General features: G+C 46.9%; 5 protein-coding genes across 5 annotated transcripts; all 5 read right to left on the bottom strand.

The window, feature by feature from the left end:
• Positions 1-2,547: 2,547 nt before the first annotated feature.
• C8R40DRAFT_1058439 (glycopeptide) lies at positions 2,548-3,553 on the bottom strand (the record flags this gene model as incomplete). Its single annotated transcript, XM_046225204.1, has 8 exons — positions 2,548-2,583; positions 2,661-2,737; positions 2,790-2,824; positions 2,877-2,906; positions 2,966-3,073; positions 3,263-3,324; positions 3,385-3,400; positions 3,462-3,553. The coding sequence occupies 8 exons, from the start codon at positions 3,551-3,553 to the stop codon at positions 2,548-2,550; spliced, it is 456 nt and encodes a 151-aa protein (XP_046080876.1).
• A 1,634-nt stretch (positions 3,554-5,187) lies between these two features.
• On the bottom strand, positions 5,188-7,689 carry C8R40DRAFT_1128873 (ATP synthase regulation protein NCA2-domain-containing protein). Its single transcript, XM_046229114.1, has 6 exons — positions 7,365-7,689; positions 6,487-7,316; positions 6,238-6,426; positions 5,981-6,143; positions 5,366-5,881; positions 5,188-5,230 (listed from the first exon to the last, which is right to left on the bottom strand). The coding sequence occupies exons 1-5, from the start codon at positions 7,675-7,677 to the stop codon at positions 5,427-5,429; spliced, it is 1,950 nt and encodes a 649-aa protein (XP_046080875.1). The 5' UTR covers positions 7,678-7,689; the 3' UTR covers positions 5,188-5,230; positions 5,366-5,426.
• A 297-nt stretch (positions 7,690-7,986) lies between these two features.
• C8R40DRAFT_1176295 (glycopeptide) lies at positions 7,987-8,996 on the bottom strand (the record flags this gene model as incomplete). The annotated part of the gene is made up of 10 exons (XM_046232489.1): positions 7,987-8,016; positions 8,068-8,144; positions 8,199-8,233; positions 8,289-8,318; positions 8,381-8,483; positions 8,535-8,548; positions 8,603-8,624; positions 8,683-8,740; positions 8,796-8,811; positions 8,902-8,996. The coding sequence occupies 10 exons, from the start codon at positions 8,994-8,996 to the stop codon at positions 7,987-7,989; spliced, it is 480 nt and encodes a 159-aa protein (XP_046080874.1).
• Positions 8,997-9,796: 800 nt separating this feature from the next.
• Positions 9,797-11,379, bottom strand: C8R40DRAFT_1128865 (glycopeptide). The gene is made up of 11 exons (XM_046229113.1): positions 11,308-11,379; positions 10,811-11,253; positions 10,694-10,709; positions 10,581-10,638; positions 10,506-10,527; positions 10,435-10,448; positions 10,268-10,370; positions 10,181-10,210; positions 10,098-10,132; positions 9,966-10,042; positions 9,797-9,908 (listed from the first exon to the last, which is right to left on the bottom strand). The coding sequence occupies exons 2-11, from the start codon at positions 10,903-10,905 to the stop codon at positions 9,879-9,881; spliced, it is 480 nt and encodes a 159-aa protein (XP_046080873.1). The 5' UTR covers positions 10,906-11,253; positions 11,308-11,379; the 3' UTR covers positions 9,797-9,878.
• Positions 11,380-12,037: 658 nt separating this feature from the next.
• Positions 12,038-13,017, bottom strand: C8R40DRAFT_1073747 (glycopeptide; the record flags this gene model as incomplete). Its single annotated transcript, XM_046226626.1, has 10 exons — positions 12,038-12,067; positions 12,125-12,201; positions 12,253-12,287; positions 12,338-12,367; positions 12,427-12,529; positions 12,588-12,601; positions 12,663-12,684; positions 12,742-12,799; positions 12,859-12,874; positions 12,926-13,017. The coding sequence occupies 10 exons, from the start codon at positions 13,015-13,017 to the stop codon at positions 12,038-12,040; spliced, it is 477 nt and encodes a 158-aa protein (XP_046080872.1).
• Between the last annotated feature and the right edge of the window lie 9,285 nt (positions 13,018-22,302).

Genomic DNA, 22,302 nt, shown 5'->3' with positions numbered 1-22,302 from the left:
GTTCCAGTTTCGCTGAGGTCATTGACCAGAACAGAAATGGAGCGTAATTTGGGCAAGAGAATAGATTTGTTTCCAGTGATATCAAATCTATGCATGAGTTTCTGGAGATCACTGTCGTACTACATGTCATCCGATGAGAGAGAGCCGTCCTATCGATGGGTGAGGAGTAGAAAATGCAACAGCGCCCTCTGACATTATCCATTTGAGATTCGCCACTTCCAAGACAGAACCAGCATCCAAAAGTATCCCCGAAAGTTCAGAAAGAGCATCAGAAAATTCCGCCACGAATTCATCATCCATATCTTCGCATTCTAGATCGTAACCCTTCAACTCCACCGTTTTGAGGCAGGGCAGTTGAAGAGATTGTCAATCTTTCGTATTCAATATAGCTTCGGGGAACAGACATAATGTTGTGATGTTCGATGAATATTTCTTTTCAAATTCAACATGGCCTAGGTAACGAGTGCGAGAGAAAGTGCCCAATGTGAATTTTTTGAGCAGAGGCATGCAGAGGCATGCCACATAGTAATTTGCCGAGCCCAATACCGACGGGAGCGTTAACGGCCACCTCGGTGAGGTGCGAGAAAAAACATGAAGATATCGATCGTATGCAGGATCGTGATAGGGAACCAACATGTATCCATGGAAGATTGGCAACTGCGGAGACGATCTGAGTAATTCGAGTGGAAGGCCTGCGAGTGAGTAGTGGGACAGCATTCGTAGGTTTGGAAAGAGCGCAACCCCCTAAATTGCAGGCTGCTTCTTCACCCAACGGTCCATGTAGGAGTTCCAATCGACTCAGAGATCCTCTCGGCAAAATCTGCGCCACCTCGAATGGTGTTCGAGAAGCTCATCAAATACAGCATGAACCAATGAATGCTTGTCAAAAACTCCGTAAGATTCTTTGAATCCCTCGTTGAATTCATGAGAGTTTTCATTAGATTCTTCATCGGAGTCCTCAAATGAATTCTCCCTCCCTTTTCTTTTTCTTAGACTACCTTCGCGAAGAATAAAATCGAGGGGTGTTTTCCCTGATTGCTTTAGATAGTGATGTAATAATAGGAGTCTGCGAGGCTTTTGAACAATATTGCGGAGGGAAATCGAAACAGAAGACCAGAGAAAAGAATATCCCAAGGCCCTTTTACCTCAGAATGAACAGACCCAGGATAATCGGATTGTAGGGCAATACAGTGATCTTCCGTCACCTAGTACGAGAGAAGAGAAGATCAAACTTTGTTCGAACCTGGAGGGAACGTCACGAATGCAGTTGGCATGTAGAGTATGTCAGAAGGGAGCTTTCGAATGGGAGACAGGAGCGCGCATTCATTCTCCATTGCTCGCAGTAGAGTTTCTCGACCTTCTATTTGTTCTGCGTCCAAGGCTTCCTGGCCGAGATCTCCAAGGCTGGATTCGGCATCGGACAGGAATAGGTGGACTTCTGAAAGCTCTTCCGTGGAGGTAGGGACGTATCCAGTTCGAAGTCGGTCATCGATGATATGAATAAAGGATTGATGTATGTCCAGAACCGTTCTTTCCGATGTGAATCGCGCTGTACGGGGCTGATGAAATTCAAATAAGCCCTACGAGGTTATCGAAGCCTTCATCGACTTCATACTTGAAGTAATATTTTGGGGAGAAGGATGCTATGTGGAGAAGGATGCTATGTGGAGAAGGATGCTATGTAGTTATCATGAAGGAAGAAGATCATAACACATAGAAAGTGTTTGAAATGTTACCTTGTTTCTCTTCAATCCGTTGTTGTTAGGAGTTGATGATGGTTACGGTTGAAAGGGTTTTTGGGTGGCGCTTAAAAAGCAAGCTGGCAATTTGTAAGTCGAGGTAAGGAGATGCGACAAATTAGAGTCTTCGAACGGACACGTGATGCGGTACTTCCTGCTCTTGCTGGTACCGCATCGACACGCGTACGTTGAAGCCTCGCAGTACTAGTCCCTAGTAGCTCCATTAGTTCTTCTTTCCACACCCTCCCACCCTTTTGTCACTCACCCTTCCCTCTCCCATCTCGGGTGCTCATCCAAGGTGCACACCCGCGGAACTCTAGTCAAGGTTCGAGACAAGTCGCAGTCCGAGCGCAATGAGAGCACTCAGCTGCTGGTCGCCCTCCCGCCCATCGCAGCTGACCGTGCATACCTTCTTAGAACCTCATTGTCTGCTGGGACCCGAAGGCCTTCGGCCTTCTCCCAACGTGCAGAACTCGCAGTCAAAGATACATAAGTCTTCAATTGTATTGTACATACTCAATACATATTGCTAGTGATGATACCATATGCATCACCAGAGTTCAAAGACTGCAGTATGGGGTTTATAAGCGCCCATAAGCGCTACATTCACTAATCGAATTGAAGAGTCCTGAAGTACTGACTGAATTCATTTTTCAGCCATAAAATCAGATTATTCTCTTATGCAGAAAGGATTTGATTTAATGTGGCTATAATTTATTTCCGTACATTTCCCTATATACTTTCTAGCCACGAAAACTTCACCCACCAGGCCTCAGGTGCGAGGCTGTCTGCATTATATGTGCGCTGTTTAACTATAATCGCAGAAGGTGATGGCAAGATTGACCTGTCATGAAGTACCCATGAGATAAATATATGTGTATCAGTAATCAAGATGAAGGGCTAGTTAAAATATAAGCTGACATTATCGACTTCGCATTGAATTTGGTCTTGCGTGTCGGTAGGCACTTTCAAGGCAGTATTGCAGTCAATATCAGAGCCTAAAAAGTATTTTGAGCATCAACCAAAGATGAAGTTCAAAAGTTGATGCACAATCAGCTCCAGCACCATCACAGCCGTTGTAGTACCTGAACAAGATTGAATATGATCCAACTCCAAAAGATGAAAAACATAACTCACTCAAATGCAGTACCAACCGAGAAAGAGTGGCTGTACCATTTCAAAGATTGAACAAGGCTTAACACTCGATGAGAAGAGTTGAAACGTACGGAAAGATCAAAGTGATATCAGTACTAGATCCAGATCCAGGTGAAGTGGGATTGGCGAGAGTGGTCTCGATTGTGGTGCACCCTTCTCCATTGTCACCACAACCTAACCTCATACATGGTTAGTGACTAGCACCCACCCTATGTTCAGTTAAAATGCTGACCAATGTCAAGGTAGCTGAGCACAGATCAGCACACAAAATGTCAAAGAGATCAAAAAAGCTCACGCAATAGCAGCTTCCAGAGGGCCTAGAAAGATGTTATGAATCGATAACCTGTGTATTATAATTACAATGGCACTCACCATTGGAGGTGTAGGCTTCCCCAGTTGACAATGTCACTCCGTTTGCCTTCAAGGTAGGCTGAATAAAATACCCATACTGAGCAACCAACTTTTCCCACAAAAAAAGAGAACGCACCACCCCAGGAATACCGCAGCTGAGACAGGGTTACAACTTCAAGCATCCGTACTCCAAAGAGCGGGACCGAAAACACTTACAAATTCTGGAAAGTAACAGTATGGCTCTCCGCCTGTGTCCCGATAATGAAAACAGCAGCAATAATGGCACCAAATTTCAAAAAGGAGGGCATCTTGATCATGTGAAGGAGCTAGGGATTTAAGCAAACAAATGAGTTGAAAGCTTGACTATCCCTGGTTTTTGGTTTGGGTTTTATACCAGACGGGAAACCGGTCACAGCTCTGGACTTCAGGATCATGACGGCTTTGAATGTCATACATAATTTCGGATCTCAGAATAGACTTCGATTGAGTGAGGAGTAGGTGACTACAAGAAATCCGCCAGTGTCGGACCTTTTCTTTGAGAACATAGTGAGCAACTGTAAATTGAGTGCGTAAACAGCATTAGAGGCTACTCACAACAAATGATACAAGAAGCGTAATCCGTCTTGTCTGAATCCATACCAACATGCATTGTCATTGCTGCTGCGTTCAATATCCTGGATATTATGATCTGAGTATCATTATCATTGGGCTCTATTCCACTGTCCAGTCGCCCCAAACAAGTACAACAGGAGAAGAAGTCGAACTCCGGCCCATCAACTCCTCTAACGTCGCACTTCCTTGAAGTCCCATGTCGCACTTCTTTCGGGATATAATGGCCTATAAAGCTCTGTATATCTAATTCAGCTCTCGATATTAATTAATACCACAAGAATACAAACCCAAATAGTAATGAATAGTGCTCCGAGGCTTTGTAGTCGCGGGTCCGCATGACAGACCCCGGCATCCCATCGAGACGGTGGTGAAATTACTGGAGAACTCGAATTGTAGGGCAACAGAGAGATTTTCCTTCGCCCAACACGAGACTCGAGGAATAGGTGGACTTCTGAAAGCTTTTTCGTAGGTGTCCAGTTCAACATCGTCGAAAATATGGAGAAAGGCCCGGGGATGGAATATCTTGGAATATTGATGTGCCAGTGTGTTCATAGAACCACTTTTTCCGAGACGAACTACGAGGTGTGGGGACCGACAAAATTCATAAGTTGTAGCGATGCGTTGCTGTACCAAATTGGAAACGTAATTGTCGGAAAGACGAGCGCAAAGCGATTTCCTCACTCGCGAATTAACAATTGCAGGTTGGGAAAAAGAGAAGGCTCTGCGTCGAATTCAGATTGTATGGGCAGCCATTGGTGCATGTAAGTGTCCCATCCACCGCGGCCCTCCTCAGCGAGGGAGACTGAGGCTGCCAAGGACCAAAAAAGAGGGCAACCCAAGACGACTTTACGCCACAATGAACAAACCCACAACTGGACTGTGGGACAGTATAGAGATTTTTCTTCATCCAAAACGAGAGAACAGAAGAACAAACGCTGTTTGAACTTTTCGGGAACATTACGAATGTATTCGAGGAATACGAAGCAGAGAATCTCGGGAGGGAGTCTCTGAATGGGAGAGACGAGCGCTCGTGCCTTTTTCATATCTCGGAGGAATGTGGTCCAATTGCAAGCCTTTCATAATAGTCAAAAAGCTAGCTTTGGAGTTACTGAGAAAGAGGAGGATTTCAAAAAGCTCATTTGAAGAGGTAGGGACGTATCCGGCCTGTAGTTAAACGTCCGACGTCAACGATTTGGATGAAGGTCTGGTGTATCCGAGAACCGCTCTTTGAGGCCAATTTGGAGCTGCGTTCACAATTTCTAACGATCCTGTGCCTAAAAGTTGTCGGAACCCTCAAGATCTTCATATCCAAGCGAAGATTTCAACGGAGTATCAACACGGGGCATTTCGGAGACGCGACTATGACATTACCACTAAGGACAAAAAATTATACCTTACTCAGCGAAGTTATGCTCCAAAATGCAAAAGGATATATGGTGAAGGTTGCAGTTTGAGGTTGCGACTTTCATGAGGTGGCGCCTATTCACCAACATTTTTCCACGACTTACCTTGATAGGGATCGATCTCTATAATTTTGAACATCGAACTCGTTTTACTTCTAACGACCCTCTACAGAACTCGGCCAAAAACTGTCCCGCCCCAACACCTCCACATCCTCTCCACCACTATCCGCTTCTGATCTACCCCCAGCTCAGGGTCCTGCAAGTCCGATAGATCCTCGAGGAAAGCTTCACGTAGGGATGTTGCCGAGTACGACGTGGAGGTTGAGCTTGTGGTATTACCATCTATGCTAGTAACACTAACATCATGGTTCGGAGGCGAAGAAGACGAAGAAGGGAGATACCTCTCCGCGAATGTCCTCAGCTGCGTCAGCGAGAGAATCAGGAGGCCAGTGGTGAGTGCTGAAGGTTGAGTACTAGCCGCTGTAGTTACATTCAAATCAAAGAGAGTGCCTGCAGCGATAGCATGAGAACTGCTTTGATCAAGGACCAAGAGCCTCTCGGCCCTCCTCATAGCCCAGAATACCCTTTCTCGTTCTTTCGGTCCGCCGTATTTGCCTTTGTCTTGTGCAACAAAAATGGAGAAAACACTCTCATTAGCTTTTACTCCGCAGATGACAAGGCAGGAGATTTGCAGAAAGCAACACGGACTGTAAAACATACCATTACTACTAGACCAGATCATTCGTCTCAGGTATCCACCGATGACATAGACGATAGCCAGCGCCGGTGATAGACCGACGAAAGCGAATGTGAGTTCTTGAGATTTCATCAATCTATCGATACCGGAAAGTGCCTGGTCGAGATCGACTTTGGCTTTTTGAACCTGTAAATCAGGGTAAGTCATGACAAGCTCTACCGAATGCACGCTCGTCAATGGAGAGACTGGTATCAGGTGCACGAATATGGTTATGGCTTACCTGAATGAACACGGTCCTTAGCAACGTCCCGCCCACCGCACTCTTGAATGGACTCTTGATATCCTCTTCGTAGAGTTTTAACACCGGAGTCAGATCTCCTAGACGGATTCTCGCCGAAAGGTCGTCCAATTGAGAAGAAGTATATCGGAGATGGTCAGAGGCTAGCGATCGAGCCATACGTTCGAGAGACTGCACGTAACACAGAATGAGCAACGTCGTTTGGAGTGAAGTGACGATTGCTGGACATACTTCATAATCCGCCTGCACTCCCTCTTTCGTAACCAGCCACCCAGCTTGATCAGATTTGGATGCTTTGACGGTATCAAGTACGCCAGCCAAGGGTTTGACGCACCAATCAATAACAAATCCTTTGACCACATCTTTCGCGTCATATGCGAACTGCAGCAACGTCCCGCGAGTCGAATAGAGATAATATGCGGAATAGATTAGAAGAGGCGGTCCAAAGACTAGACGTGGCCAGAGACGCGTCAAACGCGAAGGTCGAGAGAGGCCGAGGGTGCGTAATTGGAGCGAAGTTGTTTGAAAGCGAGTTGCTAGGGTAGAAAGTTGGGAGAATGGCTCGTCAGATGCGTAGGACTCATCCTGGATGGATTCGGGATTGAGTGCCAGAAGTAAACTTCTAGTGAGATGAATCAATTGTTCTGATTCGCCGTCGGACGACACGAGTCCGGAGTCCAGGAATTTCTGCATCTCTGGTCTGAGAAGCACGAGTGACCCTAGGGCTTGCGCACGGTCATCTCGAATTCGTAACAACTCGTGCTTTTTGAGGGACACCTCCTGCAAAGTGTAGTATAATGGAACGAGGGATATTTTTCGGAGGGTTTGAAGGAGGTCCCGAATGGATTGGATGGATGTTTGTATGAATTGTCGGATATTGTTGGTATTTGGGCTGCGTATTCTTAGATTTTGAAAACTTCGCAGTTGATGCAGGCGTGGGCGTTGTTGGAGATGAGGAAACAAAGACGCGACCATAAACTCTGGCCGTGCGGCCAGCCATTTGCTTCTCCCCGTGGCGTCGGTCGTGGCTTGCAGCAAGTCATAGACTCGGGTAGGAAGTGCTTGGAGACCAGTTCATTCGTATTCATCGTCGCAGTGGATAGGCTTACTTTGTATCAGATACCAAAACACTCTCCATCTCGTTCTCTCAATATCTGACCACCATTGGGCTTCTGTCTCTGCCTCTAGTGCCTGCGAAAGAGTGCTCTGGAGATATTGAGAATATAACGATGCAAGAATTTGGTGAGTAAGTTCTTCGCGCGTTTCGCTCTGTGTCGTTTGACTTAACCCTAGGTTACTATGATGTACATCCCCCTTTAGCTGTCGAAGCCGTCCTATTGCGGCGGTTGGGTCAATTTGGTCGGCAGAACGAAAAGGAAGAGGTTTGACAAAGTCTCGAACAAACGACGTCGAGGGTGCCATGAAGCAAGCGCCGGGCGTCTAACAATATATCCCTTCCTCCTTCGCCCTGCTAAATTCAATTCAATTATTTATCATCAATATCTACTTATGTGCACTGAGTTTCGAGCTCTCGAATACACAGCTGTACGTTCTTCTATATCCGGCTCCTGGCCCTTTAGTGTCCCTGAAAAGGTACAAATAAGAGGAATTATCATCGAGATGAATCTCAAAAACAGCTTCATATAGTTAAACTCCGCAAAGCAGCAATTCCCTAAGATGCAAAAAGCGCACGAGCTTGATATACACTAGCTATATACTATGGTACTGTGTTTAATCGCAAAAAGTGATGACAAGGTTGACCTGTAATAAGGGATGAGTGACCGCACGAAAGTAGCATTCAAAATGGCCCACATTGTCGACTTGGCAAGCAACTTGAACATTAGTGTCGGTACTGACATGGAAAGCAGTAGGACAGTTGGCGTCAGTGCCTAGAAAGTACTTCAACTTGAATTATATGTAGCATTGTTCGGACGTCCACGAACAATCAGCTCCTGACCCGTCACAGCCATTGGAATATCTGCAGCAAAAGATTAAGTTGGGGAACTCGAAGTTGTCTTGAAGGTAGGACCCACCCGAATCCAGTAGTAACGGAGAACGAATGGCTAAAACCATTCAGATTTAACTTAAGCCTACCGCCATGCTCGAGGAGAAAATCGGAACGTACGGAGGGATTAAACTGATATCAGTACTAGACCCAGACCCAGGTGTAGTGGGGTTGACAAGGGTGGTCTCGACCGTGGTGCACCCTTCCCCATTGGCACCGCAGCCTACATCAATCAGATTTACCAGTGCAAACCCAACAGTCAGTGAAAACTTACCGACGTCGAGGTAGCTGCCGAAATATCGATTGAGCGCATAAAATGCTGCAAATTCAAGACAGACTCACGCTATAGCAGATATCAGAGCACCTTGGAACAACATATCAATCAAAATTTAAGGGAAGCAAATGATTGTGTACACACTTACCGCTAGAGGTGAAAGGTCCCCCAGTCGACAACGTCACTCCATTTGCCTTCAAAGTAGGCTACAGTAGATGCATCAAAGAATTGAACCACCCTATGAATTTATATAGAACTCACCACACCCGTTCCACACCTAAGTCAGAATTAGAAAAATAAGACCAGCATATTGATTGCGTCGATGGAAATTTCTATAATTCAAATACCATGAAAGAGGAGCACTCACAGATTCGTGAATGTGACAGTGTGGGCCTCCTGAGCCCGGGCTCCAAAGATGGCAGCAACGACGACGAGAGCAGTGAATTTGAAAAAGGAGAACATTCTGAGTGTATGAGGGGGCCACAGAGAAAGCAAAAACTGGGAGCTTAGCCTTCTTCGTCTTTCTTTATATATTGTCTCGGTATTTTATATCAGTTCCAGTAGAATGAATGGCAGTCATTGGCCCAAAAGCACAACTTGAACCTATGTGATACAAATGAACCTCAAGAGTTTCATCCATCAAGATGTATGATAGTAGGCGCAGCCACTTTTCAACTCTGTGTGCCGCAGAGACTCATGACTAAATGCCAATTATAGACTTCAAGGGAACTGAGATGATTTCGACCTTTGGAATGAAGGAAAGTGCTAGAATAAGAATTATAATGAGACAGAATGACGCGGAGCAAGCAAGTAAAAAATAGTAAAAAATCTATTAACTGTCAACTCCCGCTCAAGTGTGAGAGAACGAATGTTCTGATCCTCCGTATACAGATGCATGCTATGTAAAAGCGGGTTTGAGAGAAGCGAAGTACCACTGATGAAGACGTTGAGTGTGTGGAGGAGTGGGTGGCGGCTGGTCCTGCCGTTTCTTTGACTACAACTGCCCCTGTTCCCGCTCTCGTTTAATGCCGGCCGCGGTTAAGTTGGCACCATTCATTCCCCATTATCAAAATTTCAGTGCACTGCTGATCAAAGCCAAGGGCTATGCAGCAAGTAGATGAAAATATACTCAAGCTACTTGCTAGTGGCTGGCAGCATCACAATCAGACCTTTTGGGGTCCTGGATTAGGGCTTAATTAGAGAAATGTCATCGAGATGCATCTCAGAGCACATTCTCCAAGGACATCTTCATATACATAATTCGACACAGCAAAGCAGGAACAAAAAACTTTGGAAGGTGCACAATATGCATAAGTTTACAAACCAGCATTGGCTACATTCATTTTAATCGCAGAACGTGACGGCAAGGTTGACCTATAATAAAGGACGAGTTTCGATAAGCAGACGAAATAATCAGCATTTATGGCTCACATTATTGACTTGACAGGCAACTTGAACACCGGTGTCGGTGCTTACATGGAATGCAGTGGGGCAGTCAGCATCAGTGCCTAGACAGTATTTCAGTGGCAGTACCAATAAAACTATGAAGAGTGACCAACGCACAATCAGCTCCTGCCCCGTCGCAGCCATTGAAGTATCTGACAAAAAGATATGTTTGACTCTGAAGAGCTCAAGGCGGAACTCACCCGAATCCAGTAGTGACGGAGAACGAGTGGCTAGACAACCACGGTTAACATCAGCTTCTCATCCTCGAGAAGAAAACCAGAACGCACGGAGGGATCAAAGTGATATCAGTGCTAGATCCAGACCCAGGCGAAGTGGGATTGACAAGAGTGGTCTCAACCATGGTGCACCCTTCTCCATCGGCACCACAACCTGCATTAATCATATTCAGTAATCAGTAGGCAAAGCCGATTCAAGTTATCAGTTCAAAGCTTACCAACATCGAGGTAGCTGTCGAGAAATCGATTGAGTGTATAGAATTTTGTAGATTCCAAGACTAAGACTCACGCAATAGCAGATATCAGAGGGCCTTGATCAAAGCCATTAATCGAAGCTTGATTGAGGCATGGTAGCAACGCTCACCATTGGAGGTGAAGGATCCCCCAGTCGACAATGTCGCACCGTTTACCTTCAGAGTAGGCTAATGTGAACGCATCAAGCGAACGACTTATTCCATTGAATTACACAATGCTCACCACACCCGTACCACATCTAAATTAGAATTAGAATTAAAACAAATATGGTAAGGATTCAAAGGGGAGTAATTTTGTGGAGAGAATATCATTTGAAAGCCATGAAAGAAGAACACTTACAAGTTTGTGAAAACGACAGTGTGGGTCTCCTGAGCCTGAACTTCGATGATAAAGGCAGCGACGATGGCAGTAGTAAACTTGGAGAAGGAGAACATCCTGAGTGTAGCAAGGGGGGCACACAGGAAGCAAAGCAAACTGGGAGCTTCTTCGTCTTTTCGAGATTTTGTTTCGGGATTTTATATCAGTTCCAGCACGGCCAAATGAATAATTACCAATGGCTCGAAGGTTCAACCTGGCTAGTACCAGATGACCCCACCCCCTCATGCTCACAGGCTTTTGTCGAAAGTTCATCATGAAGATATATCGAGAAATGATATCCATAAAAAGTTGTTTCTCGGCTCTACTTACCACAGCACATCGCCGAATGACAATGGCCCTTAGCTCTCAAAGGTCCACAAATAGCTTCAATCGAGGTCATTTCGAACTTTGGAATGAAGGAGGTGCTAAAAGAGGCTGGAATTTGAATGAGGCGGAGCAAATAAAAAAGATCTATCAACTGCCAGTTCCCGCTCGATTGTTGGAGAACGAGGGGTCTGCTTCTTTGTATGCAGATACCATATGAAAGCGGGTTTCAGAAAAGGTAAGTGAACGTGAACTGGAGTCTAGATGCCTGTCTGCAACTTTCCGCTCTCGTTTGCCGGCCGCGCTAAGTTAAACGAGTACTTATCCACATTATTCGGGTAGACATAAGCTGGTTATGAGTATGGAAGAAGCGGGTTTGTTTATGGACCAGGCATGTGTGTATGAGAATGTCCGAGAGAGGCTTCCAACTTGAAACATCCTCAGTATTAATTTTGGTTCACTAGGACAAGTAGTCGCAATGAATGGGTGGTGAGGCTAGCACCGAAGGTGCTGGACAGTGAACTTAGGGGAAAATTGTAGAGATGAAGATTGTGAGGTCAAATATAGGTCGCAAAGGCGGCAGGCCATTGGTATGTAGACAGTGAGATGGCGAGGTACTTGTATTGTCACCTGTATGACTCAATACCAAACTGCGCTGTATCTTGACCCGTCACGGAGGATATCAGATATTATGAGGAGACTAAAACACAACTTCAGGGTTTACACTTGAAACTCGCAAACTGTAACGCAGTCCAATGAGCATAAGACACAAATGTTTTACACCGTACCATCTTTAGTTAGATGTAGGTACAGGGAATCTATCAATATCTGGAAGGAATCAAAGCCTGACAAGAATTTTTCAGATCAAGATTGTCTGTGTGGTGCTTAATCACAGAAAGTGATGACAAGGTCAACCTGTGGTAAAATATGGAGGTCGGTAACAAAAATGAAAGGCGATTCGAAATGGCTTACATTATCAACTTGGCAAGCGACTTGGACCTGGGTGTCGGTAGGTACTTTGAACGCAGTAGGACAGTTGGCATTAGTGCCTGAAAGTACTTTCAGTGTCAACTCGGAAATGGAGTCAAAGGTTGACATACAATCAGCTCCAGCCCCATCGCAGCCATTGTAATATCTGAAAGGATTAATGGGATCCGACTACACAAGATGACGGATCTAACTCACCCGAATCCACTAGTGACCGAGAAAGCATGGCTAAATCATATCGGAAATTTAACAAAAACTTGATGCTAATGAGCAAAGTTGAGACATACGGAGGGATCAAACTAATATCAGTACTAGAACCGGATCCAGGTGAAGTGGGGTTGACAAGAGTGGTCTCAATTGTGGTGCATCCTTCTCCATTGGCGCCACAACCTAGTACATTATCCAGTTAATGACCAGAATAATCTCTATATTAAGTGGAAATGCTGACCGACGTCAAGGTAGCTGGGTACAGAAACACCTATTGAGCACACAGAACATTTAAAAAATCTCGAAGAAGGCTTACGCGATGGCAGCTTCCAGAGGGCCTAAGTTGAACAAGATATAAATCAAAAACTTGGGCACCATAATTGTGTGGCACTCACCATTGGAGGTGTAGGCTCCCCCAGTCGACAGTGTTACTCCATTTGCCTTCAAAGTGGGCTGAGTCAAGGTGGCTACGTTGAGCGACCGACCTTTTCCATTGACAAAATAGGACGCACCACACCCTTACCGCACCTAAGACGGAGTTACAACTTCAGGAATCCAGAGAATAGCGAGAACACTTACGAATTCTGGAAAGTGACGGTATGACTCTCCGCTTGTGCCCCGACAACGAAAGCAGCAGCGACGAGGGCAGTGAGCTTCAAAAAGGAGGACATATCTCGATTGTATGAAGAAGTGCTGAAGAGCTGAGGAGGTAAGCAAACAAATGGGTTGAAAGCTTGATTATCCATGGATTTTGCTTTGGGTTTTTATACCAGTCTGAGCACCGGGAAACAGACAACAAACCGGCTGCAGCTCAAGAACGTGCGAGTGGTTGGTCCCACTTCACGGTCACGATGATCCTGTTCAAGAATGAAACTAAATGCACAAATGAATGAAATACAGAACAGAATGAGTTGCTTTGCAGCTCTACGTGTGGTTGTTCGTCGCTTTGAATATCATTTATGATTTCGGATCTCGGGGTGGACTTCGGTGTCGGATGATTGGAGTATGTAGAGGAGTAGGTGACTGAAGAGAAGTGGAAAGAAAGGGATCCGCCAGTGTCGGGTCTGTTCACATAGAATAAACATTTCATTAAGATTTAAACCGAAGAGCAGAGCTCTCGGGATAACTAAACTCTGATTCAAGACAGAATTGAAGGCTACTCACGAGTCACGATCAGATAATACGAAAAGTCACATTGATAGTAGTATTCTTTACTATTCCGGCATTTGGTGTTGAACATCGGAACCCATACCTACATTCCATTCAACGCATTCAAGTCGCTGCGTTCAACGTCCCGGATGTTAGAATTTGAACGTCGTGACGATTTAGCTCCAGTCCGATCACCCCAAACGAGTACTAGAATTTCAATCTGTCCCAAGAAGAGGTGAAGAAGTAGTAGAAATTTGTGTAGTGCGAGTGTTCGTCGTATGTCCAAAACAGTAGTATTGCTTCGTAAGTTGTAAACTGGGATCCTGTCCCGTACATCTATAGTAAATATATAGGGACTATTGATACGTATCGTCGTGCATGAGGCTGCGACGTGTATGTGAAACCTCAGCTAGTATGTAGGTAGCATGTAAGTAATTTAAAGAACAATAAGAAGTGAGAATGATCGAAGGAAACAAAGGAATGTCAGTCGTAACCTGGATGGCGACGTTGCGTATGATGGCGGGCTCGACGTCTAGTCCGTCTGCTCCCTCTACATCTCCCCCTCACTTGAATTTCGAGCGCCCTCGCTCGAACCGGCGTCGAACGAAAACCTAATCATCGACTGCCTCGCTGTCCATACTATCCAATGCCTCTTTATCCAAAAACTCCGTAATCTTAATCCGTTTCGTCGACCTCGAATGGTAGGGAATAATGCGAAACGCTGCATATCGAAGACGAGATATGGCGCCCGTAAGTTCTGCTAAGCGATAGTTTCCTCCACGAGTACGTTTGACGATGACCATGGGGCCGAAATAACGAGGGAGTGCCTTCTTGGAGATGCCAGTTTCGATACGTTTATTGAGAACTAAGACGAGGTCGCCTGCCTTGAATTTGTAGTCCCTGATAACATTCTTGTGGTAACGGCGGAAGGCTTCGACTGATTTAAAACGACTCTGTACCACCTTGTCATGGATTTGAGCTAAATCCACTTCTCGCCGTTCGAGTTGCTGGGCTCTGAGTCCAATAAGGTCTGCATCTGAGAGCTTCGAGGTGATTTCGGGTAAAAGGAATGTGGCTTGGGTGATGTCGAAAGGCAGAAGTGGCTCAACGCCGTGTGATGCATAGTAAGGGGAGTAACCAATGTCCCGTCGGACTGTGATACGGTCGGCCCAGAAAACATATGGCGTAACCCTTGTCCACTGTCGGATGTCACTACCACAGGCCTTGACAATTCCATCGCGAATGTAACGATGTGAGACCTCAACAGCTCCGTTTGCTTGAGAGTTGTAGGCAGCGATGCGGATATGAGTGATGTGGTACCGTTCCCGAAGCCAATCCAAGGCAGCTACAATCGAGGGTCCATTATCGGTTGTGATTTCCTCGAGTCCTCCCCATCGACACAGAATCTCCTCAAAGATGAACTGTCCTAACGTCTTCCCATTCTCCTTCTTCAGCATTCTCCATTCCGGCCAGCGAGATAGCGAACAGCGACCTTGAACAATGAACTTGAAGCCTTGGACCATGGGCATATACATGACGTCGATGTGAGCTTTACGAAAGAGGGTGGCTGGGATAGAGATGGAGGGTGGGATGACAACTTTTTCGGTTGAGCGAACTTGACATTCATGGCATGTCTTCAGGAACCAGTGAAGATCGTCGTCAAGGCCAGGCCACCAGAAACGATCCGCTAGTGTACGTCGTGTTGAATAAAAACCTTTGTGCCCTAAGTCGTCGTGAGCTTGTTGTAGGAGGGAAAGTCGATCAGGAAGGGGAAGAATGACAAGTTGATGTCGGCCGGAGTGTTCTCGTCGCCATAAACGATTTGCTTTGACAAAATATCGCGAGGCTCGTTGAATGAATTGCTTGAGTTGCAGTGTGGAAAGCGAGGATGGCGTTGTGAAGGTTGTGAGGTAGTCCTGTATCGTACGAAGCTCGTTGTCACGTCGTTGGGCTACTTGACTATAAGGGATCGTCACATCGTCAGATGCTACCCCTTGTGCAGCCAGGCAGAACGCCGAAGACGTTCCAGTGCCTCGATACTCGACTATACCACCAAACTTGTCCTCCTTGTCCCAAGCTCCTGCTATCCATACACCAGCACTCAGAATTTCATCTACCCATTCCTCAGCAGCTCCCTCTAGTTCCTCTCCTTCATCGACTGTTCTTCGTCGCCTTGAAATCCCATCCGGACCCACGAATTCCTTCCCAGGTATGTGTTTGAGGTCGAAGTCGAAAAGTTGTATGGCGGCTATCCAACGGTTGACGGCTGCGTTCGGATGCATATCAGGATTGTTGATCATGCCTTTGACATACGAGGCATCCATTTCGACAATGAGTTTTTGGACCCCGATGAGGTATACCTTCATCGCGTGAAAGGCTCGAAAAAGACCGTAGAGTTCGATTTTTGCCTGTGAGTAGCGAGCTTCACGTTCGTTCCAGGCTATAGACCAGAAACGAGAGGGTCGTCGTCTACCATCCTTGTTGTCTTGTGAGAGAATGATACCACAGGCAATGTATGAGGAGTCGACAGCCAAGATGACGGGAAGAGGAGAAAGGTAGTCGATAGTGACCAAGGCATCACATTTCGAAACAACCTCCTTGATGGTGCTCATAGCCTGTTGGTGTTCTGGTAGCCAAACGAATGTTGCATCCTTCTTCGTCAGATTCACAAGCGAGCGAGTGATCCTTGCAAAGTCCCGGATCCAAACCCGAAGCACTCCTGCAGTCCCAAGGAACCCTCTGACTTCGGTAACAGACTCACAAGCTGGCCATGACTGGATTTTCACAATCTTGCTGTTGTCGGGGAGTCGACCTTCGTAGGTACAGACCGTTCCTACAATTTTGAGCTCCGGGACTGCGACCTTGAGTTTCTTTGCAGAAACGGTAACGCCTGCGTGTTTGAGTCGATGAAGGATGCGGTTGAGGTCGGTGGCATGCTCCCAAATGAAACGACGAATACCCGGGTTTTCCTCCAGCACCTCGTATCCTCCCGCTGGCTTCTCATATCGAGTTCTTGGTCCCAGAACCGGTAAGTCGTCCACGAAATTCGGAGAGATCTCAGTCTCATCCTGCAGCAGAAATGCGACGTGTCCGTGGAAGACTGGGATGGATCCAGTCCACCCTTGGGGAATGCGAGCTAGGCGGAACGTTCCAATGGGGGTATCAAAGGTTGTGGGGTCTCTCGAATCCTCGTGAAGTGTCCCATGATCGAAACCTGCGATAACATCTATTCCCGAATAGATGCCACGACCGCCACATTGCTCGAGGAAGAGATGGAGGATGGGAGGTTGTCCTGAGTCGCGCACCGTGATTGCGTTAAGTTTCTTGAGGTTGTGGACAATGCGCAAGCCACCATCTGACTTCGCTACCACAAACCACTGCGAACGGTACGAACTATTCGAAGGTTCGTACAGTCCCGATGCAACCTTCTCCCGGACAAGCTGGATGACCTTATCGCGAATTCCCGGAGGTATTGGTAGTGTCTTCTCGGCCCATGGTGTATGTGCGATTGTTGGGATTTTCAGGGGAGGGAAGTAGTCTTCGCGAAATCGTCCTTTCTCTGTTTCGTCCCAAGCTATTCCCAACTCGTTCTTCTTCAATACGTCTGCCATCAGTAGACGTTCTTCAGGCCAGAGAAATTTGTTCGTTAACACACCCAGTCCGTCTAATCGATCCTCCGTTAGGCGAACACCAGGTGTAAATTGTGTTGGGTTGGGAGAGAGCGTTGGGAGGGAAAGAAGGGGATTTTCAGGGAACCTTCGGATCACTTTGGCGTAGTCAGGCATAACGGTCGGGATGGGTTGAACCCTTTGCGCGACACGCTTGTAGGCGAGGACATGGCGGGTTGGGTGAAATGAGTAAGTGAAGTCGAAGAAGAGCGTGGCAAGAGAGGAAGAACTGCCTGCCGGTTCCGGACCGGTTGATTTCCCATACCTTGGCTTCTTCCAAACACGTTCCCCCGTGTCCAAACCCGTTGTGAACGATGTATTAGGACCAACCCGCGGCTTGGTGTGGATGACTCGTGGAGCATCGCGGCCTAGTGGGTCGTGAATAGTGACAGTGACTGCCTCGTCGGTCTCCACCTTCGCTAACTGGACCAGCTTTTGCCATGGTCGACCCAGCAGAACTCGAAAAGGACCTGAGGGGACTATAAACGCATGCGCCCATGTCCGTAACCCATCCACCATAATTTCGAGGTACTCGGCGCATCCCTCTAGTGGTGCAGTGCTTCCATCCGCAGTCCGCATCATCATCTCCTGCTCCCGATTGACTTTAAAACCTAGTTCTTCCCATACATCCTTCCTTACCAACACAATCTCAGAACCCTCATCCAACAACGCAAGCTCCTTCTTCCCCCCAAACAATTCGACTTCAATCTCTCGTAACGGCGTCGCAAATTCAATCTTGAGGGGCTCGCTCGTTGCAATATTGGTTTGGGCATCCGGCGTCTCCTTGGTTTTTGGAATGCGTTGGACTTTTGCATAGTCCAGCCATTCCTTGCGTAGGTCTCCACTGAGTGAGACAAGGTCTCGCACCGTCACGTCGGGAACAACAACATCAAGGATTCGCTTAAACATCTTGTTCACAGCAAGTGGATCCTCTGCTTTGGATTCGTATGTGAAAGCTGGCTGGTTTCCAGACACGGTGAGTCGTCCTGGCAGATTGACCTGCGCATCCGAAGGCTGATGAGTCCCCCTCACTTTAGATTGTTCATTGATATCCTCCTCGCGTTGCTTTCGTTTACCCGCCGAACGTGTCACTGCCATCCCCGCATTTTCCTCAAGCCTTTCCAACTCTAACGACTCCATCCACGTGTCTTCCCCATCTACATTCTCACTGTCATCGTCATCCTCGCTGTCCTCACTATCCTCCAATGCATCCACATCAATAATCTCCACTGCCTGCCTTCGGACCCTCGATGAACCCACTTCCACCTCATCCTCACATTCTGCCTCCACCGTTACCGCTCCCGTAACGGCTTGGCGCTCTAAAAACCCGGCGTGGTCAAAACTTCACGATCGATTGTCCCTTTGATACCTATAGCAGGATCAGCCTGGATTCGACGACGTGCTTGTGGATGGTTATCAGGCCAGCAGAACCAACGACCGATTTGAGCTACACGATTCGTTCTTAGGTATTCAGGAAGGTGGCTGCAGTCACGGATGAGGTGGTTCTCCTTGCAAAAGAAGCAGAGGATGTCCGTCGGAAGTGGTCCGGAGGCTTGTCTCTGTGGCTGACTTCCTCGTCGATAGCTATTTCCATTCATTGGGATTGAGTTTGGATACGTCGCTGGGTTTGTGGGTGGATTCGGGTAAGGTGTCATCTGGATGGCAGGAATAGCTGCTGTCTGGGCTGTCTGGGGAATCGGAGGGAGTGCTGCGATGGCACTGGCTACGACAGGCGAAATAGCGACGAGCTTAGCATAGACACCAGCGTAGCTAACATCATGGACATGCAATGCTCGGAGCTGCTTCGCAAGGTCCTCGATGTTGTCTGTTTGCGGTTTTTCCATCACCTTCGTGCGTACCTCCTGCTTCACGGTCTTCTTCCTTGGCTTCTGATATACTGTCTCATCCTCGGAGCTAGCACTCGATTCACTTCCAGCATCACTGTCACTTCCGCTCGAGGACTCGAAGGCAACAACTTTACTCTTCTTCTTCTTCTTTGGCTTCGTAAACATCTCTGCAATCGGGTCATCGGATTCCATGCCCAGGACATCGTCGCTGAAGACTTCTCGACCCATCTTGAGGGCTAGCTCCATGTCAGGTACTGTAGTCCTGTCAAATGTAGAGTCTTTGAGCTCAATACGTCCCAGGATTTCCTTTCGATCTAGCTTGTGTATACCGTACCAAAAGTAACGATTAATTTCGTCGGTTGTCACCTTCTTGTCGTTCTTCAACAACCTCGACATGATTCGAAACTGGCGGTAGTATTCAATGAGGTCAGCTTCTTCTTCAATTCGTTTCTGTGCATAACTCTCAGCAAGCTTCAACAGGCCTTTTACTGTATACCGATGACCTTTCTTGGCACCTGGGTAAGCATCGAACAATTCCGTTTTCATCTTCGCCCAGTCTCGTTCCTCATAGCCATCCAAGGTCTTCCAGTAACTCTTTGTCATCCCATCAACATACTTCAAGATGCTGCGGACTTTCTCGTCGTCGGTTAGCTCCTGGGTGACAGCATGTCCTTCAAACTCCTCGAGAAAGTCTCGTAACTGCGAGCTATTTCCCTTGAATTTGTCCGGGGCTCGCGTCGAACCTGGGGCTGGCATGTATGCCGGACCTTTTGTGGCTGCGCGAGGAGGTGGAGTCGACATGAATGGAATGTGGGTAGGTACAATAGGTGGTGGCGATGGTGATAAAGATGACAGAGATGATACAGAGGAGGGTGTGGTCACCAGAGAGGTGAACTCGCTTGTAAGTGCTTCGTTCGGTGTGTCTGCAACAGGCTGTCTGACGTCTGCCTCTTTGTCAGATCTATTGGCTTCGTGATGTGTCACCTCCGCTGGGAACTGGAACTGACGCCTCCCTGTGTTTAGAAACTGTCGGTGGGACGTCGACGGAACACCGTCTCGTGCAGGCAGTGTTCGGACTGGGACTGGTATGCCGGATGGCTTTGAACGTGTCGGCGGAATTGTGCTCAAACTCGGGTGGGCTCCAGATGTAGTGCGAGTGTTCGTCGTATGTCCAAAACAGTAGTATTGCTTCGTAAGTTGTAAACTGGGATCCTGTCCCGTACATCTATAGTAAATATATAGGGACTATTGATACGTATCGTCGTGCATGAGGCTGCGACGTGTATGTGAAACCTCAGCTAGTATGTAGGTAGCATGTAAGTAATTTAAAGAACAATAAGAAGTGAGAATGATCGAAGGAAACAAAGGAATGTCAGTCGTAACCTGGATGGCGACGTTGCGTATGATGGCGGGCTCGACGTCTAGTCCGTCTGCTCCCTCTACATTTGGCTCATCAATTCCTCTAACATCGCATGCATCTTGGGGTAGTAATGATTTTATTTCACTGTGTGTACAGTCAGTAATGACACGGTTCTGCACACAAAAGCCCAAATCTCAAGAATGGCCAATGCTCCGAGTCTTTGGAGCCGGGGATAGGCAGGAGCCGCATGACAGACTTCGGCATGTCCTGCACGAATCTCATACTATTCCCATTTTTGGAGTAAGCCTTAGGCTACAGCTTTCACAAGGCAGTGACCACTGATCAATGTAATTTGGAAGGAAGTTCATTTCTCATATCTGAAGGGACACGATAAGTTTCACCAAGGCAAATTGGGAGATCACGCACTTTAATTCCTAGTTCTTTGTCCGTATGTTCGACAAAACACGTAGGTTGATTGCATGTTGGTGTCTGTTCTTGCATAGGATGTACGAGGCGAAGATAGGCTGCATTGGGACATGGACGGTTGTGAAAGCATGTGCCAACGGCCACTGGTGAATGCTCAATTAGGAAAGGTATGGAATTTGGACAGGTTTGCCTTTTTGGGCTTCCACCGAAGAAAAGATTTCGGTCGGGATCGACCAAGTTTCGCCGCAAGTGGAAGGAGGGAAAAGGCTATAAGTGGACACGGACCCTAGTGGAAAGCGGAAATAAATGTTGAGACATCGTCGAGAAGCAGGCCATAATTCTGGTAATAGTTCAAGAACAGCAGTGCTAACAATATGAACACACCTTATGAGGTCCCTCCAGAGTCCGTAACAGCTCAGAGTGACTTTGAACTGAAAAAAAGGGAAGCAAAAACCAAAGAGTCAGAGAAATAGGCGACCCGTTGAAGAAATGGAGATGGTTGAACAGATTGGGATAGAAATGCACAAAGCAAAGGCTTATTCGACCTGCACTGTATCGAGCACCATTTCAAAGATGATGATCCTGCTGCACTTTTCTAACGCATAGGCGCCCGCTTAGTCAGCGCACGGAAAGTTTGCTGCGGGTGCCCATACTCACAGTTCACTGTCTTCGCGACTTCTGTGCTGAGGTGGTCAAATCTGGAAATCGTGTTGGTCTGAGCTTGGATCGTGCTTGCGATATCCCATCCTCTGGAAATTTAAGGGCAGCACTAGGACAGCTCACGACACCCTTGACAGACCTCGAACTGTCACGAAAAACGCGCCGGCAACGACTTGCTAGTACTTGCTTTCAAATTCCACAAAGCCAGTCTTGTGCCATACCGACGCTGATAATGCTCTACAATGTATATGATCATACTCACTGCTATCCATTCTTAAAGAAACTGCCAAATTTCTAGAGAATAGTGGCTGATAGTGGACGTATCGCGATACTCTTGGAAGCCTTGGCGCAACCTAGGGCAACACATAGCCGAGTCTCTACATGTAAGTAGATGTAAGCTTGCTTTACGATGGGAAACCTTAGCCTGGCCTTAGCAACATGAGGACCGGCTTCAGCTTTTTGTGCTCGTGGTGAGTTAAATGAGCTCAGTGAGCTATAAAGTATACGCGCTGAAAAACCGACTAAATCCTGAAAAAAATTCAAACATTCATACCAGGAAGACATTCTTACATACACAAGAGAGTTTTTGGAAATTGAAGGCCTTTGTACGAGAAAGGCTCCTCGTCAAGTTTTGCCATGAGCACAATACTGCAACAGAGACTAGTAGAGAACTGAGCTCAGAGGAGGCCAGAAGGAGGCTCCATGTGCATGAGCCGTCACAGGCCGTCACTCGGACAACGGGTGGAAAGAAGTTTCTTTTTTCGTCCCTGCCGTGCCTTGCACGGTTATTTAGATGCCGTGATGATCGCCAGTCAGTACTAGTCAACTAAACACCTCGTTTTTCTT

This window comes from Lentinula edodes (genome assembly GCF_021015755.1).
Source record: "Lentinula edodes strain Le(Bin) 0899 ss11 chromosome Unknown C8R40scaffold_51, whole genome shotgun sequence".
Lineage (NCBI taxonomy): Eukaryota > Fungi > Basidiomycota > Agaricomycetes > Agaricales > Omphalotaceae > Lentinula > Lentinula edodes.
Note: the sequence above shows the minus strand (reverse complement) of the source record. Positions and strands in the feature narration are given on the sequence as shown.

What these genes read in the sequence shown, in the direction of transcription:
- C8R40DRAFT_1128873 (XM_046229114.1), bottom strand. Translation starts at nt 7,677, where the DNA reads ATGGCACCCTCGACGTCGTTTGTTCGAGACTTTGTCAAACCTCTTCCT. An exon ending in GTTTTGGTATCTGATACAAA is followed by an intron (nt 7,317 to 7,364) that starts GTAAGCCTATCC and finishes CTGGTCTCCAAG; the next exon opens with CACTTCCTACCCGAGTCTAT. An exon ending in GAGTGCAGGCGGATTATGAA is followed by an intron (nt 6,427 to 6,486) that starts GTATGTCCAGCA and finishes TGTTACGTGCAG; the next exon opens with TCTCTCGAACGTATGGCTCG.
- C8R40DRAFT_1128865 (XM_046229113.1), bottom strand. Translation starts at nt 10,905, where the DNA reads ATGTTCTCCTTCTCCAAGTTTACTACTGCCATCGTCGCTGCCTTTATC. An exon ending in GGGATCCTTCACCTCCAATG is followed by an intron (nt 10,528 to 10,580) that starts GTGAGCGTTGCT and finishes GCTTTGATCAAG; the next exon opens with GCCCTCTGATATCTGCTATT. An exon ending in TTGCCTGTCAAGTCAATAAT is followed by an intron (nt 9,909 to 9,965) that starts GTGAGCCATAAA and finishes CCTTTATTATAG; the next exon opens with GTCAACCTTGCCGTCACGTT.